We start from the raw sequence: 27,500 nt of genomic DNA on the forward strand, positions 1-27,500 counted from the left end.
TCCTGGTATAGATACTATAGTGAACTGTCCTTCCTGTTCCTGGTGTTGATACTAGTGAACTGTCTTTCCTGTTCCTGGTGTTGATACTAGTGAACCGTCCTTCCTGTTCCTGGTGTAGATACTATAGTGAACTATCCTTCCTGTTCCTGGTATAGATACTAGTGAACCGTCCTTCCTGTTCCTGGTGTAGATACTATAGTGAACTGTCCTTCCTGTTCCTGGTGTAGATACTAGTGACCTGTCCTTCCTGTTCCTGGTGTAGATACTATAGTGAACTGTCCTTCCTGTTCCTGGTGTAGATACTAGTGAACTGTCCTTCCTGTTTCTGGTATAGATACTAGTGAACTGTCCTTCCTGTTCCTGGTATATATACTATAGTGAACTGTCCTTCCTGTTCCTGGTATAGATACTAGTGAACTGTCCTTCCTGTTCCTGGTATAGATACTATAGTGACCTGTCCTTCCTGTTCCTGGTATAGATACTATAGTGACCTGTCCTTCCTGTTCCTGGTATAGATACTAGTGAACTGTCCTTCCTGTTCCTGGTATAGATACTAGTGAACTGTCCTTCCTGTTCCTGGTATAGATACTATAGTGAACTGTCCTTCCTGTTCCTGGTATAGATACTATAGTGACCTGTCCTTCCTGTTCCTGTTATAGATACTATAGTGACCTGTCCTTCCTGTTCCTGGTATAGATACTATAGTGACCTGTCCTTCCTGTGTGGTACAGAAGGGTGTGATATGCTGCCAGTGTTGTGTCAGAAAATGAACCTTCACTTCCATTCCCAGCACCATCATGCCACAACAGATGATTTGTGAGTTACCCCGAAAAAACTTTCTGCAGCTTATTGAATTGGTCTGCATGGTTTATATAACATGGGGTAAATCTCCTATTTATCCAAATCAAATTCCCTGTCTTAATCCTATTTGCCGTTTAATTCCGGGCTGGGACCAGGATGTAATAAGTCATTCCCACAGCTCTCTGCTGCAAATGAAATGTGGAAATGAGTGCCAGGCCGAGAACCTAACCTCACATATCCCCCTGTCCCCCTGTCACCGTATAACCATGGTAGCAGACAACCTGACACACACCCACACACACACCTGGGACCATGGATGATATGCACGCCACTCCAAGTAGCAGCCCCATATCCCCACCAGATTTGATGGGTAATTGGTCGCCTGACTTCGTCAGCGTCAACCGTCAGCCATCGGACACCAATTAAACAGACCCGTTGTAATTAATGACAGGGGCTCGGCCGTAGACACTGCATCACGATCGGTGGCAGCGTCAGAGTTAGAGAATTGCCAAGGTTCATTTCTCAAAATGGCGGCTGATGCCCGGCCGAAAGCAGTGGAGCCGCCCATGTAGTTCAGTGCTGCCAACTGGAAAGTGGGATTTGGCTGCTGTCGCCTGTCAGTGCTGTTAAACTCAGCCTCCGGACTGCAGAGAACTGTGCTGGGTTTGAGGTTTATTAATGATAAATTGTATTTATAAGGCGCCTTTCGTGTCACTCAAGGTCACCCGTACAGGATAAAAAAGACAATACAATAGGCAAAAGATACAAAACATTAACAATCACAGTGAATAGACCTGTCTAAAAAGGTGGGTTTTCAGGTGGGACTTGAAAATGGACATGGCGTCGGTATTCCTGTTGTGGGGGGGGGGGGGGGGGGTTCCAGAGGCGAGGAGCAGAGAGACTGAAGGCTCTGGCCCCCATGGTGGTCAGACGGGCTGGGGGGACGGTGAGGCTGATGGCAGAGGCTGACCTGAGTGTCCGGGGGGGATTGTTGATGTGGAGGAGGTCAGAGAGGTATGGAGGAGGGAGGTTATAGATGGCCTTGAATGTGTGGAGCAGGATTTTATAGTCAATGCGGAATTTGATTTGATTTGATTTGATTTGATTTGATTCACTTTATTTATCCCGAAGGAAATTAAAATGCCACGTAGCTCATAAAGCCATAAAAACAACACAAGACAACAATACACATATAGAAACATACAAGATAAGGACAGACCAAAAACATCAGACATGTACGTTGTTAAAAACAATGGATGTGTTGTACACCAAGTGATCTCCAGTTAAAAAACATAGTATCATAATGGTGCATTATTAATAAGTGCAATCCCTGTGGCCACGCCCAGATTGTGTGGAGTTGAATAGTCTAATGGCTGTTGGGAGGAAGGACTTCCTCGAGCGTTCTGTGGTGCAGTGCATGGTGGTGAGTCTGTTACTGAAAGTGCTCCTGTGTGCCATCAGTGACTGGTGTAGTGGGTGCTGTGGGTTGTCCATGATTGAGAGAACCTTCTTCAGGGTCCTCCTCTCAGCCACCTCCACCAGTGAGTCCAACTGCAGACCGAGGATCGAGCCGGCTTTTTTGATCACCTTAGTGAGCCGGCCCGCCTCCTTGTCCTTGATGGCTCCTCCCCAGCAAACAACGCCGTACAAGAGGGCGCCGGCCACCACGGAGCTGTAAAACATCTGCAGCATTTTGCTGCAGACATTAAAGGACCGCAGTCTCCTCAGGAAGAACAGGCGGCTCTGGCTCTTCTTGTAGAGAGCCTCTGTGTTGGTGGACCAGTCAAGTTTGTCATTCAGGTGTACCCCAAGATACCTGTAAGACTGGACCACCTCCACATCCTCCCCCCTGATGGTCACTGGTAGTAGGGGAGGCCTGTTCTTCCTGAAGTCCACCACCATCTCCATTGTCTTGGAGTTGTTTAGCTGGAGGTGGTTGTCCTCACACCACTCCACAAAGTTGTTAATCATGTTTCTGTACTCCCCCTCCTGCCCATCTCTGATACACCCCATTACTACAGAATCATCAGAGAATTTCTGAAGATGGACTGACTCTGAGTTGTAGGTGAAGTCAGAGGTGTACAGAGTGAACAGGAAGGGAGAGAGGACAGTTCCCTGTGGGGCCCCTGTGTTGCTCACCAGAGTCCTGGAGACACAGTCCCGTAGCCTGACGTACTGTGGCCTCCCAGACAGGTAGTCCACAATCCAGGATACCAGGGAGCAGTCAACATCCATCGCCTTGAGCTTCTCACCTAGCAGTTGAGGCTGGATGGTATTGAAGGCGCTGGAGAAATCAAGAAACATGATCCTCACAGCGCCTCCCGGCCTGTCTAGGTGAGAGTAGGCCCTATGGAGCAGGTAGTTGACTGCATCCTCCACCCCGATATTATGCTGGTAAGCAAATTGTAGGGGGTCCAACGAGGATCTGACCTGTGGCCTCAGAACACCTAGGAGGAGCCGCTCCAGGGTCTTCATGATGTGGGAGGTGAGGGCCACAGGTCTGAAGTCATTGGGAGTGCTGCTGTTGCCTTTCTTCGGCACCGGGACCAGGCAGGATGTTTTCCAGAGCTCAGGGGTCCTCTCCAGTCTGATAGGGAGCCAGTGGAGTTGTTGGAGAACGGGTGTGATGTGATTGGATGGTGTTCTGGTGATGATACGGGTGTGATGTGACTGCTGGATGATGTTCTGGTGATGATACGGGCGACAGCGTGAACCAGTTGGAGCTTATGGATGAGTTTCTGGAGTTTAGTTTGGTTCAACTCAAGCGTGAAGCCTAACTTCCTCAGCCATGCTTCTGAGGGGAGGCGACGGCTCAAGGGCGTCCTTCTCCCAGCTGGGTGTTCAGAAGGACACAATGGCCGCTGAAATATCACCCTACTAATCTTACATCTCTAAAAACAGGCGTCTCAATATGGCCCGCTAATCTGCCTGGCTAAACGAGCCCGCTCAGAAAACCTGCCTTCGCAATGCGAACAGGCAAAGCTAATGGAAATAGATTGCTGTATGGGTTCCAAAAACATGAGCATGCAGTCTGTTTCGTATTGCATTCTGCTTCGCCAGACCCAGTTCTCAAAAATGCAAAGGGTCTGTGAATTCTCTACGGGTTCATTTTCAATTTCCGAGGGGCGTCATCAACGGTCGCGGAGCAAAATACCTCTGGACACAAGTGGATAGACCCACAACCAGTCAGAGCAAGGAAACGTGGGTTAGTCCTCGTATCAAGTGGGTATCAGGACGGCGAGGGCACGGGGGGGGGGGGGGGGGGGGGGGGGGGTACGGAGAGGTTCGACGGGGCGGCGCCGTCACTCTGCCTCAGAATTCCTCACTTTCTCCCCGGCTCTAGGTGCCCGTGGGAGATGGAGCCTAGCTACACGCGGGTGCTAATTGGCCACGTTTTAAGTTTAGCCCCGTTCTCGCGGCGAGGTGTCGCGCGCCGCTGGCCGCGAACTCTCCGCTGCGTGTCGAGGAGCAGGCGAACCGAGACACACGGAGCGGAGAAGGCATCGCTCGACACACTGCGTCCCAGAGAGCCCCCCCCCCCCCCGCCCCAGTACTACCGTATCGCCCCTCCCCCACCTCTTCACACACTCACACTGAGCCTCGCACCCTCTGACCCCCATAAATAAGGTCAGTTTGGGATCGACGGGATCCAGGTGATATATCAACACCCACCCCCCCCCCCCCCCCCCCCACGTTCACCCCTTATTTATGACAGCCCAGATGAATGCACAGCACCGCCTGCACCTCCTCCTCCCCTCTATCTATCCATCCATACATCCATCCTTCCCTGCCTCCCCCCGCCCCCCTCAAACATACTGTAGCTCCACTCACATTGATTTGTGTTCTGTGTCACTGATTGTCTCACTCTCTCTCTTTCCCTGCCTCTCTCTCTCTCTCTTTCCCTGCCTCTCTCTCTCTGTCTCTCTCTCTCTCTCTCTCTGTCTCTCTGTCTGTCTCTCTGTCTCTCTCTCTCTCTCTCTTTCCCTGCCTCTCTCTCTGTCTCTCTCTCTCTCTCTGTCTCTCTCTCTCTCTCTCTCTCTCTCTCTGTCTCTCTCTCTCTATCTCTCTCTGTCTCTCTCTCTCTCTCTCTCTCTCTCTCTCTCTCTGCAGTAATACAGATGTCCACACCGTAGCGTCTCTCCTGAAGCTGTACCTCCGGGAGCTTCCGGAGCCCGTCATCCCCTTCTCCAAGTACGAGGAGTTCCTGGGCTGCACCAAGCTGCTCAGCAAGGAGGAGGACGCGGTGAGTGACCTCCTCACTGGCCCCCGATCCGCTTTGGGCTCCTCCTCTGGTTCACATTGGTCTCCTGGCAAGAAGCCTGGCATTCACAATTACACGGCAGTACCCGGCATAGAGAGAGAGTGAGGACATGTCCCTAGAGACAGGAGAGAGAGAGTGAGGACATGTCTCTGGAGCCAGGACAGGGAGAGTGAGGACATGTCCCCGGAGCCAGGACAGAGAGAGTGAGGACATGTCCCTAGAGCCAGGACAGAGAGAGTGAGGACATGTCCCTAGAGCCAGGACAGGGAGAGTGAGGACATGTCCCTAGAGCCAGGACAGAGAGAGTGAGGACATGTCCCTAGAGGCAGTACAGAGAGAGTGAGGACATGTTCCTAGAGCTAAGAGAGAGAGTGAGGACATGTCTCTGGAGCCAGGAGAGAGAGAGTGAGGACATGTCCCTAGAGCCAGGGCAGAGAGAGTGAGGACATGTCCCCGGAGCCAGTACAGAGAGAGTGAGGACATGTCCCTAGAGCAAGGAGAGAGAGAGCGAGGACATGTCCCTTGAGCCAGGAGAGAGAGCGAGGACATGTCCCTTGAGCCAGGAGAGAGAGTGAGGACATGTACCCAGAGCCAGGACAGAGAGAGTGAGGACATGTCTCTGGAGCCAGGACAGAGAGAGTGAGGACATGTCCCTAGAGCCAGGACAGAGAGAGTGAGGACATGTCTCTGGAGCCAGGACAGAGAGAGTGAGGACATGTCCCTGGAGCCAGGACAGAGAGAGTGAGGACATGTCCCCAGAGCCAGGACAGAGAGAGTGAGGACATGTACTCTGTACATGCGCACGAATCCATACAGCAAATGTGATCGAGTTACGATAAATCAGTGAAGTGAGAGCGACAACACAGCCAGAACAATCCTCAGTTCCTCTGAGCATCAGAAGCACTTTTCTTTGGTTTGTATTGCCTGGTCAACCAGACCGGTCACAGTCCTGCTCTCCTGCCCGGCACAGCGGCACGGTCAGGATTCCAAGCCTCCAAATTGGATTTCTCTCATGCCATAAGGCTCGCTTCACAGGACACCTCTCCGCTACGGCCCCCCGATGGCTCTCCGAACCTGCACGCGTTCATCCTCACTTCTTATCTCCGCGTGTGTGTGTGTGTGTGTGTGTGTGTGTGTGTGTGTGTGTGTGTGTGTGTGTGTGAGAGAGAGAGACAGAGAGAGAGCAGCCTCCTCTCTTCTAAACCCGCCCGGGTGTCCCGGCAGCTCGTAGACCGCAAACACCGCAATCACACACCTGACCGAGACGAGACACGGCCCGTTCATCCACCACCACGCCCTTTTATCCCCCCTCAGATTCCCGCTCTATAGCCCCCCATGCCGGCCGCCTCCGACTCGCGGGCGCCATGTATAAAACGACATCAGAAAGCCGGTTAAGACCTTGAGAACTCTAAACCCGAGAGGTCAGGTTAGACGGCGACCTCCGAGCAGGGGCGGGGGAGGAGGTCGAGGAGGAGGGGGAGGAAGCATCGATTATTCTGATGACATCTGCGGGGGAGGAGCCAATCAGATGCAGTCACGTATCGATCGCGTGCGACTTGGCGAATTGAGTTGGCCTCGCTGGATAAACGACGCTGGTGTGTTGGATCAGTTTAATAGGGCGTGTCGTGCATCTGAATGGGCGATTTGAAAAACATTAGCAGGATGAAGGTAGAGCAGACGCTTTAATGATGGATGTATTATTAGAGATGAACTAAGACTTGGATCATTACTGTAATGTGAATAGAATGACTTCAGAGTACACGTTCTACTGTACTGGTAGGTACAGTAGGTAGGTAATGTATTGATTGCCAGGGGTACATTTTACTGCTACAGCAGTAGTACTGTACACACAAGCAGTACATTATCAAGCCTAAATACTAATTTACAATAAATACTAAATATACAAGTGCATATCTTGTTTTAATCTTGGTGGATCAAACTGATGTGGGGATTCTCCTTCCAGGGGATGCAGGAGTTGAAAGGTCAAGTGGAAAGCCTACCTCCAGTCAACTTCAATCTGCTCAAGTACATATGCAGGTACGGTTCAATAGCGCACTCAGACAGGACCACACCCCTTTGTGGAAATGGGTTTCACAGCGCCGGTAGATGACCGTGGTACTGGTTCTTTCTCCAGGTTTCTAGATGAAGTCCAGTCCTATTCAGGTGTGAATAAGATGAGTGTCCAGAATTTGGCCACGGTCTTCGGTCCGAATATCCTGAGGCCGAAGGTCGAGGACCCCGTGGCAATCATGGAAGGTCAGTGTTTCCGTTGACCCCCCTCAAACGTCTGTCTGTGTATCTTACGACCGCGACGAGTTCTGAGTGTATTCTGGGGGTTCGCAGGTACTGTCCTGGTCCAGCAGCTCATGGCTCTTCTGATTGGCCGCCACGACGTCCTGTTCCCATTGGACGACGACGGCCCCACGGCGCTGGAGCTGCGCAACAACAACAACAACGAGCTCCAGTCGCCGAGGCGCGCCGCCGCCGTTGCCGCAACCGCTGGCCACAACCAGAACGCCGAGAACAACAACACGCAGGGCGTGAGGCAGTGCGTCTGGGAGGCGCCCGAGTCGCCGCCGGCGGCGCGCCAGCACACGGACAACGGCTCGCCGCGCTCCACCAGCCCCCGTAACGGCCTCGCCGCCGCCGCCGGCCGCTTCGACCTGACCCGCAGCCCGCCGCTCACCGTCAAGAAGAACCCGGCCTTCAGCAAGGGCAGCGGCATCGTCACCAACGGCTCCTTCAGCTCCTCCTCCTCCTCGGACGCCGCCCAGGAGAAGGGCCAGGCGCCACCGCCGGCGGGGTGCGGCATCCAGGCGCGCCGCGCCGGCACCCTGAAGGGCCCGGGCACCAAGATGGGCACCAGCGGGGTGCCGAGCGGCGGCGTACGCATGGGCGTGTCCAGCACGGACGTGGTCAACGGGACCCTGCACGGGCGCAACGGGCTGTGGGTGCCCAACGGCTACGTGACGCTACGGGACAACAGGTCCCGGGACTGTCCGGCGGGAGAGCAGACCAGCCAGAACCGACTGTCCACGTACGACAACGTCCACCACAACGGCCAGCAGAACCAGCAGCAGAGCCAGCCGTGCCCCGGCGAGGACAAGCAGAGCGTGGACAGCGCCACCTGGTCCACCTCCTCCTGCGAGATCTCCCTCCCCGACAACTCCGCCTCCTGCCGCTCCTCCACCACCACCTGTCCCGAGCAGGACTTCTACGGGGGCCCCTACGAGGACCCCCTGCTGCTGGATGGGCCCTCCCAAGACGAGGCCCCTCGGGCGGGGGGTGGGGGGGGAGGAGTGGGGGAGGGCGAGCGTAGGAACGGGGGCGGCGGCGGCGGCGGAGGGGCGGGCAGCCGGGCGGCCAGCGGCGGCAGCGACAGCGGCGACGCGTTCCCCGCGAGCAACGGAACCGGCAGCCACAGCGCCTTGCACAGCCTGGTGGCCGGACTCAAGCAGGAGATGCAGAAGCAGAAGACGGAGTACGAGGCCCGGATCAAAAGGTAGGAGTGCCGCAAAGCCAAAAATCTCCCAAATCCCCCCCCCTGTCATTTGGTATTAGACCTGGGCCAACATGCTGTTTGAGATACCTGTACTTCCAAGCGCTTTGACGTTTGCTTGAATCTGGAGTGTCAGATAGGTGTGAGGCTCGCATTTTTGGGAACAGGCCATCGGCCCCATTGTGCCAGATGAAAGCCATCATGCGCAGAAAAGTCAACAAAGATTATTTCAAATGGTATTTTGGCCCAATCCCAATACCCCCACTAGGCCCTAGCCCTACCCCTACATTTTGCGCATTCCCGCTTAGGGTGGTGAGTCTCATTCCTTTTATCTTCTAGGTTAGGGTAGACAATAGAACATTGTGTGAACGACGATGTTTGAGTGACAGTTGAGTCCATGCCCCGTGTATGAAGTCAGAAAAATAATCCAGATGCAATTTTTCGGCATTTCCCCGCTCATGTGATATCAGTGCATTTCTATTGGCAGGACTAACGTTAACAGGCGATGTGTAAACATGCTTCCTGGCTGTTGAACAGATTCATCTGTCTTGTTATGTCCTGAAATTTGGTCAGATTTGTCACTATAATAATAGTAATCATATTATAACATCCCAGGGACAGAAAATCAGGCAACTGATAAAATTCCGATTGAAGACGTAGCGAGTGGTGTCCTAATTCTTAGGTAAAGATTTCAACCCCTATCCCTTGTGGCTCCGTTCTGAAGGGCCACTACCCAGTCGAGGGCACTCCAAAACTAGGGGCTAGGGCTAAGGGGGGGGGGTATTGGGACCGCGGGTCCTTCCGGCCGTAGCTCCGCCTCTGACGCGAGCGTCTCCCCCCCCTCCTCCTCGTTCTCTTCCAGCCTGGAGCAGCGCAACCTGGACCTGGAGGCGGAGACGGCGGGGCTGCACGAGGAGCTGGGTCAGGAGAGGAAGAAGTACACCATGGTGGAGATCAAGCTGCGCAACGCCGAGCGCGCCAAGGAGGACGCCGAGCGCCGCAACCAGACGCTGCAGAAGGAGATGGAGCAGTTCTTCTCCACCTTCGGCGACCTCACGGCCTCCGACCCGCGCCGACCCGACCGCACCAACACCATCTGGATCCAGTGATGGGCGGGCGGGCGGGCGGGCGGGCGTGTGGGGGCGGGGGGGGGTGTCAGGCTGTACCATCTCAGTCTAACGTGACGTAGGATGGGGGTGGAGAGAGAATGTAAGACAAGGCGAGTGACAGTAGGGTCCGAGCTGGAGGTGGAGGGGAACGATGTGGATTCGGCGCGTGCGCTGTGTGCCTGGGGGCAAACGCGGATGGACACTGGACTTGGCAGACTAGGAAGATATTAAGTGTCTTTCAACCCCCCCCCCCCAGCCCCCCCCCTCCCTCCCCATCTCACCCCGACACAGAGAACTAGACTGAGCCTGGTCAACTAGCAGCCATGGCCGCCGAGGACAGCTCACAGAAACTCTGCGCATCACGAGCCAACCAAATATAATCACCTGTTACTGTTACATGTCTGTGATACTGTACCTGCCTGTGTATATAGAGCGAAACAATGCTGAAAACAAGAACATGTATGTATGTAAAAAAGCTTCACTAAAATAATAATATTTTAATGTTTATCTGATATTTAAGCAGAACTATCAGTGTGTGACATTACAATTTTATATCAAGGCTTTTCCTTGCACTTACGTTTTTTTTTTTTTTTTTTTCAACGTGGTACCGAATGACCTTATTTTATTTCCTGTCTCCTTTCAAATGATATATATATATATTTCAAATGATATATATGTGGCTATGCTTCTGTGCCATCACACTCATCCCATGACCAAAAAGGAGAGACATAGCATGTAAATATTTTATAGAATATAGTAGACATGGCTTTTTGTCTGTATGGTGGCTTTAAGTGTTATTCAGACAGGAAAGGTCTGGGTTAAATGAAGAATGTTTTATAAGTTATACTTTAACTAAAGCCTGCCAAGGTGAGTAGTAATCCAGCCTTGTGATAGGTCACAATTGATATTTATCATGAATTTAAACTGTATTTGACAGTGATGATGCTACACGACAAATTATCCGCCTGAAATGATCTTTTGTGAAGTTTTCATAATTCTGTGAGTGTTTATGGGAACTGTAGTCCTTGTTGAGGTGTAGAAAGGCACTGTATCTGGCTATAAAACATCATGAAATTATACTGTATTTACCTCTGTGTAAATCCTTAACTCATTGAGACATGGCCCCCACTTGGCATAATCACCTCCAGTTGTTGTCTCTCAGAAGGGAAGTGTAAACATACCTGGTGTGTCTGTCATGGATGTGTCACATTACGCTGAACCAAACAGTGAAGCTGTTCTTCTATCATAGTTGAACATAGACATCAAATTTCCACACACAAAAGGTCAGAAAATAGTGTGTGTGTGTGTGTGCGTGCGCGCGTGTGTGTATGGTTGACGTGTGTGTGAGGGAGAGAGATGATTTTTGGATGCAGCTGTCTCAAACATGAGGCGTGCGGGACACAGCTGTATTGGGACCTGTGGTAAGACATTTGTGTCTCTGTTACACATTCTGTCCGGGACAAGGGCCTGTTGTTGCTGCCGGCCACTTCTAAGAGGACCCCATTAGGCAGCCCCTGAGGAGTGCCCGTCACAAATCTTACACAGGACCTCTGGAATGCGCAGACGAAAAAGCGCCTGAACAACGGAGCGAGCAGGGGAGCCTGGATTTCTCATTCTGCACCTTTCACCAAGAGATAATAGGCTTAAGCCAAGCTGACAGTGTAAAAACAGAGCTGTGAATTCCAGTCTGAGGAGCAGAGGGATGAGGGTGAGGGATATTCCCATGCCGTGCTCGTTACAAAGAAAAGAAAAAAGCATTTTCATGCGAGTGTCATTTGTTCGAGGAGTCCATTGAGCGCTATTTCAAAGAGAAATACTGGAGACCCAGTGCTCCATCCATAGTGTGAAATTAAATTTACAGAGATTGAAGAATGTCAAGGAACGCGTCTTAACGGCAGCATGGTGGCTCAGTGGTTATCTCTGTTGCCTCATGGCAAGAAAGTCATGGGTTCTGATCCTGGTCACCCCAGGTCCTTTCTGTGTGTTCTCCCCGTGTTTGAGTCGGCTTGGTGCTCTGGTTTCCTCCGTTCCCACCATCAAATATGTTCAATAGGACCCGCACTCAGGAAAAAAAGGTTCAACTGAGGAAGACAAATACCGAAACGTCTGGCTGCGCTAACGATAGACGATGTTGAATGATTGCACTGAGAACGATTTAGAGTGAGTCCCCGGGCACTGAAGCGTAGCCGCCCACTGCTCCTGGTGTTAGGATGGATCAAATGCAGAGGCCAAGTTCTCCAAGTTGATTAATAAAGTAACTCTTCTTCTTCTAATGCCATGAAGGTCAGTCAGGTCAAGCTGTGCTTCAACTATGAACCGAGATCATCTTGATAGTGGAAGCTCAGTGGATCTCAGCTCTCCTCTGCTGGGGGCCTCTCGACGCTCCCCTCACGTATGAAATTACAGTCCCTGGCGTTGACTGTAGGAGACGAGGTGTGAGGTATGCAAAACATTAGTCCGACTTTGGCAGGTGGTGAGACAGGTGTGATGCGTCTAATTGAGTATCTGGTGTGTGGGGGGGAAGAGGAAGTCCCTGAACACGCTTTCATTCAGGAGCTGTGTTTTTCACCTCAATACGCCTTTTTAGTAACGGATGCTGGCGTCACGACTGCCTTTTCACAGTGACGGTGTTTAGAACTCGACTGGAGATTCTGTTGCCATGCAAACACAGCCCTATTGTTATGGGAGACTGGAAGCAGACAGATGGTGGCATAGGGATGCCAAAAACAGACCAGGAGCAGGTCTACATACTCAAATTATAGACATACTGTACCTGATAAATAAAGCAACAAAACGGCAGGCTCACTTCCAAGATCAAAGGTTTTGTTTATTTTCAATCACATACATATATTCATTTTTACATACACAGTACCTTTAAAATGTTGAGTGTTTAACAGCTTTCAGTAGTTATTTTATTTTTTTACTGTTTCTTTTCTTTGCGTTTGTTTGATTGGAACGCTAGCCTGATACTTGTAGATCATCATAAAAGCTGTCAGCACGAACCAGATATACATTTTCAACCCAACCTGACATGTCAACAGAATGGTTCACTAACAGCACAGCAACTAAACAGGAGAAGTTTTGAAATTTAAAAATTGAGGAAAAAAACGTGACAAAAAAACACAACCTGATCCGAGTTAAAATTTTCCCATTAAAGACTAAAATGAAACATTTCTGGCCATCATCACCTGGTCCCAACCGTGGAAATGTTCTAATAATTCTATGATCCCAACAGCAGTCTGCCCTCTCGTCTGACTTTAGGATTTGTTTATTGCATTGTTGTCGTTTACAATATAAGCATCATCAGAAGTTATGAGTTAAAATCAATCACATTTTATAAAATCAATAATTTCTCATTGAAAAAGATACAACTTCTGAATTGCAATGGCTGAGTGATGCGGGCAGGTCAAAAAGAGTGTGTGTGTTTCTAGAGGACTAAAGCCACCATACAGACAGAGGACTAACACACTCTCTTTGGGAAGGGTTGAATGTCCGACTGTCCTGTCAATCCGGTCAGTTTACAGATTTTGATACAAGTCTAATTCTATATTTAATGTGACTACTAATGTACTTCCACCCACATACAGGACCACCATATGGCTACAGTACACAACGATAATACATGATAGTACTGTAGATCTTTCACTAAAACCTGTCTTCCCCTGTAGGAGGGCCATCATACAACAGTCAGTTAAAACAGGCTCTTAGAACCAGCTTTGAACGCCCAAATCTCTCATTTCCGTGAAAACAAGTGCCTCAGAGGAGACGCCTAGTCACATTAAATCCTGCCTTTTATAGTTGGTTGTGATGAATGCTGGTTTCTTTGAAGTCACACACACACACACACACACACACACACACACAATGATGACAAAGCAGAGCAGCATAAACGTAGTGTGAAAACCACACAGTTCTACATTCATCGCTGACATGCCCACATTAAATACTGGCGTGTTTGTCAGCCTCTCTGTGGGAAGGACCCCAGCCACCCGGGACGAACCGGCCCCAGGGGGCCTTTCAGAACACAGAATTATCAGAAGGATGATGGCTCCGTTTTAGGGTATTTTGCATTCAACATTCAAAACAGGAAAAACAATAATCACCTCACACAGCTTATGCACATGATGATGGAATGTAGTTGTCAGTGAGATATACACTATCAAATAAAGAGAAGTAGGTAACAATGAGTAAATATGTCCGGTAGAAAATGTACAGCACATTGGGATTCTGTCCTAATGGTTCTGCCATAAGAGACCATTCGGACCAGTAGTATGAAATTCTGTTCCGTCATTCCTATTTTAAATAATACACAAGTAACAGTTAGATAGTGCCACCCTGTTTTAAAAATGTCTTGTAGACCCTGAACACAAGCCCTAGCCCTACGATAGCTTATCCTGGAGAGCCCCCCTCCTGTGACAGTGTGTGTCCATCAACTGCACTGTGCCAAGCCGTCGGCAGATGGGTGTAGATAAACATGTAGAACTGTATGAGAGTGGTCACACAAGTGCCAAGATTACATTGTTTTGTGAGATAATGAACTACGGTACAGTCACGGTAGCGGTGTGTATGTGGTACTGTGCGTGCGTGAGAAGTGCTGAGTACGGTAGCAGCCTGGCAGGACGCGACAGAGATAAAGGGCTGGTCAGCTCAGCTGGTTCTACTACTGGGTCACCACAGTGAAGCTTTAACACAGGAGATGGATGGATGAAAGACGGTCTACCTGGGCGTCACATCCCTCGTTCGACTGCGGTATAAACATCCACTTCCTACCTGGCTAGGCTGGGTTGTGTCCCATTCATATTGGCTGATACTACCACCCCTCTGTATGGCATGCCATCATATCAGCTATCTGATTGTCAAGTGATATGATCACCTCTATGACACAAACATACATAACTATGTGGAATATGGCTAAGGGTGTAGCAACAACGTTCTCTTCCAAGTGGTAAGTTGCTTACTATCAACTGACTACTTAGTGAGCGCAGCTTTGCATCAAACTGTAACGCCTTGATCAAAGAGCAAAAAACGACTTGGAACAACATAAGCGACAAAAACCGGCTCAATGTTTACATCCTGTCATCATACACCACAAAATAAAAACCCTGCATTTCTTTCATTCCTTTATTGAAACATAGGAACACTGATCGAATAGGACATGTACAGGTACAAAAACAAAACCATACAAACTTATAGGTCATCTGTTCAATCTACTAACTGCTATAGGGCAGAAGAACATGTATAAGATGGGTCCTATCTGATTACAACAAGTCCAGTGTGTTTTAAAGGTAGACTTTATAATTCTACATTATCAGTTATTCAGAGATGCAACGACAACAAGTGATGTGTTCAGCTCCTACCGCGAGGACATGGACTCAGGTCTAGGTGTGAATATGTGCATATGAGGAGGGTAGGTGAAGATACTCCATGCTAAAAACAGACCAGAACAGGGACAGAGCAGGTGCCACCATCGGATCCTAACCCCCCCCCTCCCCCCCTCCCTCAGTACAGTAGTATGCAGGATATAAGCACAGACGGGCTCAGACCAGACTCGAGCTAAAGATCAATGATTGCACTGCTATGTTTGTTATGAGGACACCGCATCATTCCAAAGGCACTTGCCATTCCAACAAATGAATAAAATTAATAAATACCACTTCCAGTTTAGGAAATAATCTATTATTCAACGTTACTGGTTTATTTATTTAGGTAGTCTGTGTATATTGAGTTCCCTTTCAACAAAATATGGCATGAGTAGTCATTCAATAAAACCATAGGTGGGTGTTCATGAGAAGGAAAGAAAGCAAAATAGTGTCTATGAGGTAAACGCTCGTCCCCCTGCCCTTGGTCTCGCCCTCTCTCAGTCCGTTATGTGCTTGGGACAGCCACACAGAGAAGTGTACTTCTCCCTACACCCACACAGAGAGTGCGCCCCTGTCTTGGAGTGATGGTACGACATGCTTCCGGCTGTGGCCAGTTGTGGAGGAATGTGGTGGGAAAGGTATCACAAACACGCAGAGAAACAGAAGCTTAAAGGGACATCACACCAAAAAATCAACTCTCAGGTTTCAAGGGTAGTCTACCTTCAACACAAGCCTATCAACTTCAATCCTGTCCTATCAGACTACCTTTGAGGTCTGAAAACATCCCAAAAATATCTCTTTCCAGAGTGAAATGTCCCTTTATGGTCCATCTCAGCGCTGACAGTAACAGTCGTGAACGTCCCGATGGCCTCCGGTGCAGCCCGCACACACACAACACAACCGTCCTGCCCTTCAAACCAGAGCCATACATGTTCGCCACTAGGGCTGAAGAGTTACTTACATGGTAGTTAAACAGGAGCCTCCATAGACTCGTTGAGCATACAATTAGCGTAGCGTATTATTTGGGTCATGCAGGGACTAGCTAGCTACAGGCGGGTTCAAACTAAGGTGGAGGTGGTGGTGTGGCAAGGTGCAGTGTACTGGCCGTCAGTCCCACTCGGTCCGCCTCGCAGCTGTACAGAATTACATTATTTACAAAAGACAGGGGGCGCTGTTCTGAGACGAGCGCTAAGCCCCTGAGGAATAATCACACAGAAACACACCTATCTGCCAATCTTACAGGGAGGGTGGGGGTGGTGGGCGGACTCTAGGACCAAGCCTAGAGGCAATTAGATAAGGGTACCGTCACATAGGGGGTGGGGGTGGGGGTCAAACAGGGCCCACCTTGCCACATCGACTGAAGCACAGACGCTTGCAAGGTATTGGAGTACCAGCCAGTCAATTTACACTTTACAGAAAGATGCCAGTCTAAGCGTTTGGTCTTTTATGATGCCATTTAAGAAGAGGGGAGATATAAGCAAAGCAACTAGAAGTTCATAAACATATTTCAGCTTGTTTATTCGATTTTATTTGTAAATGCCTTTGTTTCTTTTTGAATTAAAATGCGCAGGCTTAAATCATTTCGGATTCATAATTCACAATAATGTTTCCTTATCTCTGTAATCCGTTTCTTCTATTTTTTTTAATATTTATATTTTGATCTTTTTTTTTTTCCTGTCGGTCGGTTGGTCGGTGGGGTCAGATGTTTGTGGGGGTTGGGGGTCCTTCTTCACCTTCTGAAGAACATGGGGTTGCGCAGGCAGGCGGCTAGTCACCTGCAACACCCCAGGGGTCCTGCAGAGGTCTCCAGGCTGCTGTCGGTGTCTGAGGCCAGGGTCTGGTCGGTGGACATGGAGGAGATGTCGTTGACGGAGGAGGACGGAGGGAGGCTCTCGCTGCTGTTCACGGCTGCACCTGCGCTAAGGGAATCAACGGCAGAAAGGGGTTACAACGAAAAAGGGGCCCAAGGGAAGACGGTGCTCAAACAACACACCTCCCAACACACCTCCCAACACACCTCCCAACCCACCTCCCAACACACCTCCCAACACCAACAAGAGGCATCAGCTTCAATGAAGTCGTACAGAGTTGAAGGGAATTAAACAGAATCCACATAAACACCAACACAGTGCATCAGGAATGAGAAAAGTGGAGTTAAGTTAAGGCTGGGGTCCAAGTTGTTGAAGCTCCTTCCCTGTTTTCCTGTCTACCTGTCTGACATACAGTAGATGGAGGTATTAAAGGTGCAAAGCCAATGTTCAGGGGTGCAGAGACCTGGCACAGTGAGGTGGGGTGAGGAACCTGAGACTATATGCTGATGTAAACACAGGGAAATGGGGAAGTGAAGAGAATATTTCGCCGGTACAAAGCAGGCGTCTCGTTTCTATCAGAGGTCTCCCCTCTAGAGCGGACATTTTGTTGAGTGAGGCCTCCTGCCAAGGACCTGCTGTATCGTACATCTCTTTAGACCGGGAGCCGAACCAAACTACAACCGCAGGTGACGCATTCAATTTTCACATGTTCCACCCACATAATTACAGAGCTGCAGCCTTACCACTAGATGGTGGTGCGTATCTGGGAAGCTGCACTGTACGGTGGCAGGAATCCTGAATCATCGTTTGTGTCCTGGAATTATTATAAAGCCTTTGAGAGTCGAGTAAATGGATAGTAATCTATTGGGTGTTTTTAAAGTATATTAAAGAGCTGCTGTATGGCATTATTATTATTCCTATTATGGGTCCTCACCCATTAAGGGCTTTGTATAATAATATAATAATAATAATCTTTATTTATAGAGCACATTTCAGACACAACGTGCCTCTCAAGGAGCCTATACAAGGAGGAGGACCTTAAAATCAACTCTAACTGTTACTGGAAGCCAGTGCAGAGCAGCTAGGACTGGGCTAATGTTCTCTCTCCTCTTGGTTCTGGTTAATAGTTGGGCTGAATGAGCTGAATGAGTCTCTCTGTGTCTTTTTAGGGAGGTCAGTGAAAAGTGCATTACAGTAATCAAGTCAGCTTGAAATAAAGGCATGAATCCGTTTTTCAGCATCTTTTTGATTTATAAATGGTCATAATTTAGCTATGTGGAGCTATGTTCGTCGCCTTGTTAATGTGGGACTTGACTTTAAATCTGAGTCTGGGGTAACACCGAGACTTCTTAAATCTCATGTTTAATCCAGGATGTCACTTCCCATATTATTAAACAGCATTTATTTTGGTTTTAGGAATGATCAGTAGGATTTCCGTTTTGTCCTCGTTTAGCTTTAAGGAGATATTATTGCTCATCCATTTATTTGTTGCTAGAAGACAAGAAGTAATGGAGTTCATAGCTGTAGCATCATTTGGCTCAGCAGATATAACAGTTGCGTGCAATCCGCATAATTATGGAAACATATACTGTGCTCTCTAATGATATGACAGCATGTATAGAGAGAATAGTAATGGACCAAGGCAGCTCCCTTGTGCAACCCCCGAAGCGGGTGTCATGTTTCTCAGACACATGATCTCCAAGCCTGATGTAGAACTTTCTCCCTTTGATGTATGTTCTGAACCAGTTTAACACACAGCCAGAGACACCAACCAGCCTTTCAAGACGATTGATTAGGATATCATGGTCGATTGTATCCAATGCTGCACTTACTGAAGGTCTAATAGGACAAGAACTGAGACCTTATTTGCATCAGAATTTAGTCTGAGGTCGCTGATTATTTGAGTAAGAACAGTGCTTTGTATGTCCTAAAGGCTGAATGATGTTCCTTCAGGATATTGTTTTCTTTGAGAAAGGACTTTATTTGTACTTAAACTATCTTTTCAAGTATCTAACTAATGAATTGAAGGTCGGATATCGGCCTATACAGTAGTTGTTTAGTGCATTAACATTGGGTTTCTTTAGTAGCGGTTTTACAACAGGGAAGATGCCAGTTTGAAGAGACCTATGCATGTCAAAGGAGAAAGGGTTGGAAGGTTTCATAAAAGCAGCCTGCAGAGTGACTTTCATCGAGATAAATGTCAGCCCCAAATTGGTCAACTGGAAGGCATCCCTCTCCCTGTCTGATTATGATAAGCTGGTCGTCCATCTTCCCTCGCGAGGATTACGCGGGGCACTTTCACCTCGGCTCACTTCAAATGGATTGATTTATAATTTCCCTTCCTCTCTTTTGCCGTCTTAGCTTTGAGATGAAGCACTCTAAGATGGATCCTGAGCTAGCAGAGTTCAAAGATGCGGCAGGCTTTCTCCTTTCTCCTTCCTCCTTTCTCCTCCTCACCTCAGACTACAAGCTGATGGAGACACAAATAAGAATGGAGAAGTGAAGAAGTGACGAGAATGTTTTACAAAGCAGGCGTTTCGTTATTCGTCCTCCTAGTCAGCGGTCTCTCGTACAGAGCAGACATTTTTCCGAGCGTGTCGTCTACTGGACTATTCATACATCTCCTTAGACAGGGAGCCAATGCAGAACATCTTCTCTTGACACGCCTGTCATGTAGCTGTCTAGATATTGACTCAATGTGGAATAGGTGAAAAGTAACATCAAAGACGAGGTCTAATTTTCACTTCTATGTCAAACATGAAGGGATGACACAAGCGTCTCTTTCCCATGATCCTTCACTCTTGACTGCTGTGCCATACATACATGCCCACTGCATGTGACTCCTCAAAGCCAGTCAAGAGGATAGGTGAAGGGAGGGCTTGGCTAAAACAATCACTTACGGTCCAGAGCATACCAATTGTCAGTGATTTGTACGGAGGATGTCTACAGTGCCCCCAGGAAGGACATAAATATCCCGTTTATGTGTCGGTGGATGTGGGAGGAGACCTAAAGGACAGCGGTAGCCATTTCAGTTTGCCCCGCAATAAAACAGGTGGCAAATCAGGATTTATGTCTGCCATCGATTCTAACCGTCCCTATAGAGTTGCGGGGTTACTCAACACAGCGGACGAGTGTTTAGGTGCTTTCATACGGTAGTAGTGGCAACCTCAGCAGATCTAAGATACTCCCTCAAGGAAGACACGCACAAACTAACACCCAGGTGTCAAAATACTTCTAAATCTCAAGGCAATTCTGGAGACCGTACAAAAGGCTTGTTGGGCAAAAATGCCAGTTTCGCCAATTGCAAGTTATTTATGTTAACTCACTAGGACATTGACTCACATTTTTTATATCTAGCGTAGTTTTTCTAGTGTAAAATGTCATGTGTCCACAGACGGGACTACTGTAGATCTCTGTGCGAACGCCATGCTCCGTGTCTGCGGCTCACGCCTCTCACTGCAGTGAAATACTGCCGTCTGGGGCTCCTCAGCTGCACTGCGCCTGCTACACTCAGCACCGGACCTATCCATCTGTTTAATTACACTCACACACAGGGAGGAGAGGGAGAGAGGGGGGAGTGGGGGAGGAAAGGGAGAGATGGGAAGAAGGTAGAGAGAGAGAGAGGGGGGGTAGAGAGAGAGGGGGGGGGGTAGAAAGAGAGAGAGAGGGGGGGGTAGAGAGAGGGGGCAGAGAGAGAGAGATGGGAAGAAGGTAGAGAGACAGAGAGAGAGAGAGAGGGGGGGGGTAGAGAGAGAGAGAGAGGGGGGGGTAGAGAGAGGGGGCAGAGAGAGAGATGGGAAGAAGGTAGAGAGAGAGAGAGAGAGGGGGGGGGTAGAGAGAGGGGGCAGAGAGAGAGATGGGAAGAAGGTAGAGAGAGAGAGAGAGAGAGAGAGAGAGAGAGAGAGAGAGAGAGGGGGGGAGAAGGTAGAGAGAGAGGGGGGAAGAAGGTAGAGAGAGAGAGAGACAGAGTGGAAGAACGTAGAGAGAGAGGGGGAAGAAGGTAGAGAGAGATGGGAAGAAGGTAGAGAGAGAGAGAGAGAGAGAGAGAGAGAGAGGGGAGGGAAGAAGGTAGAGAGAGAGAGAGAGAGAGAGAGAGAGAGAGAGGGGAGGGAAGAAGGTAGAGAGAGAGGGGGGAAGAAGGTAGAGAGAGAGAGAGAGAGAGAGAGAGGGGAGGGAAGAAGGTAGAGAGAGAGAGAGGGGAAGAAGGTAGAGAGAGGGGGGAAGGAGGTAGAGAAAGAGAGATGGGGGAGGGCAGTGGGAGATGGGATGAAGACATAGAGAGAGACGGGAAGGAGAAAGAGGGAGAGAGAGGGGAAGAAGGTAGAGAGAGAGAGAGAGGGGAGGGAAGAAGGTAGAGAGAGAGAGAGGGGAAGAAGGTAGAGAGAGGGGGGAAGAAGGTAGAGAGAGAGAGATGGGGGAGGGCAGTGGGAGATGGGATGAAGACAGAGAGAGAGACGGGAAGGAGAAAGAGGGAGAGAGAGATGGGAAGGTGATATATTTTAGAGGGGGGGGCCAGTGAAGAGGGGGAGGGAATATCGCACTGCGGATTAAATCTCGAGGAGAGAGCAGCAGACTGTCTCTCCTGAGTCCAGCGCCTGCATGGACACACCAGTGTCCTCTAGTCCCAACCCTGACCAGACCCAAATACAACTTACATACATACTTCATATAAAAACCCTCTCTATAAAAATAGGGTCTGCAGCAGAGTCGAGTTGTTTTTCTCTATCAGCACTAGAGTCCGGACAGACACTACCCATACCAACATGATGAAATGATGACACACTGCCCCCCAATGGCCATCCAGGAGAATGACGGCTGCTTTGGCAAAAGCAAGGATATCTATCGACCCGTTGGTTGCTAATATTGCTCAGCATTCGAGTGTTTCCTGAAGGAACACAAACCAAGGACCCCAGCCTTAAATCATGACACACACACACACACACACACACATGAACATACTGTACAACACAAAGACTGATCCAAACATACTGTACAACACAAAGACTGATCCAAAGACCATTATATTTGATCTCTACACACAAACATGATCATTCTTAACACTTCGCCAGACTTTATTCTTACACAGTAAGTCGCATCATCTTAAAATGTGTCAATTTCCATAAAATACACAAGTATCCGACAGTGATTATACTGAAAGAAAAATCATAATACAAATCTATTTGTCTCAAAAACACAATGAGAGACGACGCATGGTGCAACGCACTATGGATTTCTGTATTTACAGGGAGAACCCAGTGGGTTGAGAGTAAATGCACTTACAGAGTGTTTAGTTATGCACTGAGAGTACCTGAGGGAGAGGGCTGGCCCTTCACAACACCGTTCTTCGTCCTCTCCTCAAAGTTCATCACCTCTTTGTAGATTAGTTCTGAAAGGGACGGATGGAGAGAAAAAGAGCCAACGACAGAAAGAGGGAAGGAAAGGGAGTGAATAAAAAAAACAACACAGAAATCAATTCTGCTCTTCCCCCGGTGTCCACGGTTTAATTACTACCCAAAGCCTCCGCGCTAATTGGAAATAGTTTGTTTGTAAACAAACAGGAAGCTGTGTCGCTGACCAGTCTGAGATATTGAGAAAAACGATAAGGGTGTGACTTCTGGACACCATCCAGTAACATCACTAGACGTTCCACGTTCATCACAGACATAATTGGACTGTGAGAGACCGCTCGGACGCAGGTGTGTGCGTGCGGTGACATCGTTACCTTTCCATTCGTCGATGGAGTGTTCTCTCTCGTCCAGCTGCTTGTCGTAGATCTGGGGCGGGGGCTGAGGAGGAGAGACCAGAGGGTCATACCGAGGTCGGCTGACCGCCTGCGTTGCTGGCCGGCTCGACACACACCGCAGCGCGTACCCACACACACGCACGTACCCACACACCCACACACGCACGTACCCACACACACGCACGTACCCACACACCCACACACACGCACGTACCCACACACACGCACGTACCCACACACACGCACATACCCACGTACCCACACACACGCACGTACCCACACACCCACACACACGCACGTACCCACACACCCACACACCCACACACACGCACGTACCCACACACACGCACATACCCACGTACCCACACACACGCACATACCCACACACCCACACACACGCACGTACCCACACACCCACACACACGCACGTACCCACACACCCACACACGCACCCATGGAATCAGTCCAGTTCAGGTGTAAAGAACCCTCCTGGGTTTGGGATATAGGGATGGGCCCCCCACAAGTATCCATTACACAAGATGACAGTGTTTTAATACTGAAAGCCGGGGGAACACAAATCTTTTTTAAAGCGTAGAATGTGTAGGCAGATGTAGAACAGGGCATGGTGCATCCCATAGAACACGCACACACACACACACACACACACACACACACACACACACACACACACACACACACTGGTAGGGCAGAGAGGAGCAAGGCATGGCTACTGGTAACAGAATTCTATACAATACGCACATCGACGGGTGCTGGGTAAATAACCTGTCAAATGTAAGAATAGGATGGAACCCACACACCGATTATAGATGATTCTTTAATTGAGTGACAACGTTTCGATCCGTTTGGATCTCTGACGAAGATCCAATCTATAATCGGACCTATTCTTACTGGTAACAATGGGTGCATTAAAGCCACAGTACTGAGGTGGGTGGGAACGCTAGGGGGCGAGATGACGAGTGGAAGAAACAGAGGTTAAATTCACACTCACAAATGCAGTCAATCTCTCATTATGTTGCTCAATGGTTGAAACAGTGCGTCGGCCATTTTGATACTTCGATGGACGTCAGTGAACGTGTATGTGTGCATTTCAGAGCTCGTACCGTAAGCTAGGTTGACAATGTAGAATTGACGTCACCAAATGCGTGCTGATTTTTTAGATTTTACAGTAAACGTGGTCACAGACAGTGGAATTTGCACTAAACCCTAGACCCTCCCTAGGGCCACTTTCAGACCAGACGCTTGACAGCTCCTCACTGACATCCAGCCTCCTCCCACAATTCCATCTGATAGCGCCGTTAGCGTTCCACAGGGCCGTCAGGGCTAACGATGCAGCCGAGCGCAGGGCGACGCCCGGTCTGTCCCTCTCCTCTCCGCAGACTGCTTCTCTGGCCTCTCTCGGAAGTTGGCGTCAGTCCCCCTGTCAGGCCACCAGATCAGTCTCCGGCAGGTGACCTTGAGGTAATCAGCGTGCTCTGGATCCACAGTGCCACGCGTGCGCGCCGGCGATCACAGGGCCGCAGCGCTACACCGCGACGGATATTCATCCGCCGTGGAGCTCCGCGCTTTAAGACGTTTCTAGATCGTTCCGCTGCGCGTGTTCGTACGAGGAGCGAGGAATAGGCCGGCTGATTTAAGATGGCCGCTCGTCCCGAACGACGCCGTAACAGCAGAGCTGCGGTGTGAGGTTGTGCGGCGCCGACAGAGCGCGTCGGTACGGCCTCCGAGCACGTGTGAATCCGAACCGAGACCCACATGAGCAACCGTCATGCAAACTGTCAATCGGGGTCAAGATATAACGTAAACTATAATAAGAACATACGAGAGGTTTCAGATTAGGATTGAGCTAACAGACATGCACACAAATAGCTGGCCTGGCTTTCTGCATGAATGGCTCTGTGTGCTACTAACCCTGTTCTGCCTTCCCTCTCCCTAGTGCCTCTCTCTTTCCCTCCTATCTTCTAACCAGGTCCAGTGGATGCCCCGCTGTCACCAGCAGACCTCCCGGAGTCCGATAGATACCCCCGTGTCTGCTGTGGATGTCGTAGCATGTCCGTAGAATGTTCTCTCTCCTATGATGCTTTTTAGCCTCTCTTACTCTGAAATGTAATTTAATGTAATGTATTGCTTTATAAATGTTCTTAGCCGGTAGACAAACATACTCCTGGAGCTTGCTCCATCGCCTTGTTGAGAGGGGTCAGGGAAGAATTTTTACAGCTCACTTATCTGGCCCCCGGGTGATTACTGTTTTTTTGCTTCCCTCTGGAATATGTAGAGAGTGGGTCGTATGCCCACCTCCCTTGTTCTATGTAAAGCACATTGTGTTGCCTCTGGGTATGAAATGCGCTATACAAATAAAGCTTTGATTGATTGATTGATTGATTGATTGATGTTCTGGACAAGACAAGTCTGGACGAGACCTGGTCCTCCTGACCACGTAGTCACGTTCTGGTCTGGTTTGTGGTTTTAGTAGCCGTGCATGTTCTATGTGTTCTGTGTGTTCTGTGTAGCAGCCTAAAGGTTCTACGTTCTATGTGTTCTAGAGATAACCTACGGTACGAGACATTTGCTTGAGGTAGGGCGGCGGTTATTTACCATGGATATTTGGACGAGATCTCTGGCCTTCATCAGCATGACATGACAATGGAGAAGGGAAAAAACAGCAGAAAACGTGTAAAGAGAAAAACTCCATTGCCCAGAATGCATCTGTACTGTAACATCATCATAATCATCATCAACATCCCAACTGTATTGTCCAATATCATTGCAGGCAACATTTTGTGCATTTTGGTTTGATGAGCTAAAATACATGTTATCACCAAAAAATGAGACATGTTACAAATGAAATTTATACATTTACAGTACACACTCATATATGATACTTTAAATGCATATTCCCGTCTCGTCAAATAATTCGATAATCTCGACTATGCTAATAAGAACAGAAAGCTGGCTGATCTCGTGGTCATCATGTAAATCTACATAGATCTTCATCAAGCCAGAGATTGTCTGCAGATGGCTTTTCCCCCCCCAATTTCACTGTCATCGATGAAGATGAAGAGGAAGTTAGACTTGACCACACAGCCAGGGCTCCTCATGAGCCGTCTGGCCTGACCTCTGACCTGACCCTGATCCCGTGGCTGTAGTGACCCAGCCCTACTAAGGACTACCCTGCTACCCTCAAAGCAGCGAGGCTGGGTGTGTGTCTTGTCTGATTTGGGGCGCTGACAATGTTTCTATGCCTGCCAGTGACAGCCGAGCTAGGGGGAACGGAGGTCATAGAGGTCAAACAGTGATGACAAGTAGGGGCGACAGAAAAATGGGAACCAAAAAGAATTAACATCGCGAATGAACGACTCGCATAACCCATAAAGCTCGGGGGACACTTGTCGCTTGCCGTTTATCTAGGCGGCTCTGGTGCGACGAAGGACCTGTCCGTAAACAGCCCTGACCAAACGAGAGCAGAGTGAGAGGACGTGAGCTAGGGCTACTAATCGATCGTTCCTCCGGACTACTCACCGCCTCCACCTCGGCCGGGTCGTACCAAACGTTGATGTAGGGGTGCTGGAGGGCCTCGTCCACCGATATCCGCTTGGAAGGGTCTATGATCAGCATCTTAGACAGCAGGTCTCTGGCTTGGCTGGCTGGAGGGGCAGAGAGAGAGAGAGAGGGGGATGGGAGAGAGAGAGAGAGAGAGAGAGAGAAAGAGAGAGGGCGAGAGTGAGGGAGAGAAAGAAAGAGAGAGAGAGAGAGAGAGAGAGAGAGAGGGCGAGAGTGCGGGAGAGAGAAAGAGAGAGAGGGGGTGAGTGAGGGAGAGAAAGAAAGAGAGAGAGAGAGAGAGGGGAGTGAGTGAGGGAGAGAGAAAGAGAGAGGGGGTGAGTGAGGGAGAGAAAGAAAGAGAGAGAGAGAGAGAAAGGGGAGTGAGTGAGGGAGAGAGAAAGAGAGAGAGGGGGTGAGTGAGGGAGAGAAAGAAAGAGAGAGAGAGAAAGGGGAGTGAGTGAGGGAGAGAGAAAGAGAGAGAGGGGGTGAGTGAGGGAGAGAAAGAAAGAGAGAGAGAGAGGGGAGTGAGTGAGGGAGTGAGAAAGAGAGAGAGGGGGTGAGTGAGGGAGAGAAAGAAAGAGAGAGAGAGAGAGAAAGGGGAGTGAGTGAGGGAGAGAGAGAGAAAGAGAGAGAGTGGGTGAGTGAGGGAGAGAAAGAAAGAGAGAGAGAAAGGGGAGTGAGTGAGGGAGAGAGAAAGAGAGAGAGGGGGTGAGTGAGGGAGAGAAAGAAAGAGAGAGAGAGAGAAAGGGGAGTGAGTGAGGGAGAGAGAAAGAGAGAGAGGGGGTGAGTGAGGGAGAGAAAGAAAGAGAGAGAGAGAGAGAGAAAGGGGAGTGAGTGAGTGAGAGAGAAAGGGAGAAAGAGAGAGGGGTGAGTGAGACAGAGAGAGAGATAAAGAGAAAGAGAAACAGAGTTCCATACAGCAGTCAGAGATCAACAGAGGAAGGGGAAAAGCAATCAACAATCCCACGCTGTCCATCAAACATGAAGAGACGCTCTGTTACCATAGCAGCCCACTCCGGTCTGGCCTTTCCAGAAACCGTGTGGTTATACAGAATAATCATGCTTCTGATCGTTATGAATTACGACCCGTTTTCATGTCTCGCTCAGTGTGTTTTACGGGTACCGTTCATTATTTACAGTAGAGGTGTCGTGTCGTCGGCACCTATCGACATAACGTGCGGATAGCGCCGTCGTCCACCTGTGCCTAGCGTTCCCAAGCGCTCTGCTGTCTCTCCGAGGCGCCGAGCTGTTTCACTCTGCCTTCCCGGCCCTTCACCCACGCAGCCCCACTCCCTCCTCGCCCCGCGCTCTATAAATAGCCCGTCAGCAGCCGAGCGGAGCGCGCAAGACGGACGCCG

At 49.4% G+C, this 27,500-nt stretch overlaps 2 protein-coding genes across 11 annotated transcripts in view; one reads left to right on the forward strand and one right to left on the reverse strand.

Annotated features, from left to right (window-relative positions):
• The window catches only part of arhgap24 (Rho GTPase activating protein 24), a gene marked incomplete at both ends in the record, with an annotated part of 57,446 nt that extends 47,776 nt beyond the window's left edge, over positions 1 to 9,670 (forward strand). The window contains 5 exons of the mRNA XM_084442380.1: positions 4,912 to 5,044; positions 7,026 to 7,099; positions 7,197 to 7,318; positions 7,406 to 8,564; positions 9,424 to 9,670. Of these exons, the coding sequence (XP_084298506.1) occupies positions 4,912 to 5,044; positions 7,026 to 7,099; positions 7,197 to 7,318; positions 7,406 to 8,564; positions 9,424 to 9,670 (1,735 nt within the window). The remainder of the gene's footprint in view (positions 1 to 4,911; positions 5,045 to 7,025; positions 7,100 to 7,196; positions 7,319 to 7,405; positions 8,565 to 9,423) is intronic.
• A 7,131-nt stretch (positions 9,671 to 16,801) lies between these two features.
• The window catches only part of mapk10 (mitogen-activated protein kinase 10), a gene marked incomplete at both ends in the record, with an annotated part of 32,430 nt that continues 21,731 nt past the window's right edge, over positions 16,802 to 27,500 (reverse strand). For 2 of the 10 annotated variants that reach the window (XM_084441885.1, XM_084441893.1), the window contains 5 exons: positions 16,802 to 16,944; positions 22,150 to 22,227; positions 22,564 to 22,627; positions 25,198 to 25,224; positions 26,122 to 26,246. In XM_084441885.1, coding sequence (XP_084298011.1) covers positions 16,802 to 16,944; positions 22,150 to 22,227; positions 22,564 to 22,627; positions 25,198 to 25,224; positions 26,122 to 26,246 — 437 coding nt within the window. Of the gene's footprint in view, positions 16,945 to 22,140; positions 22,228 to 22,563; positions 22,681 to 25,197; positions 25,225 to 26,093; positions 26,247 to 27,500 lie in introns of all 10 variants that reach the window. The other 8 variants (XM_084441887.1, XM_084441886.1, XM_084441889.1 and 5 more) reach the window with 6 other exon arrangements.

The sequence above is a fragment of the Borostomias antarcticus genome (genome assembly GCF_949987555.1).
Source record: "Borostomias antarcticus genome assembly, chromosome: 8".
Lineage (NCBI taxonomy): Eukaryota > Metazoa > Chordata > Actinopteri > Stomiiformes > Stomiidae > Borostomias > Borostomias antarcticus.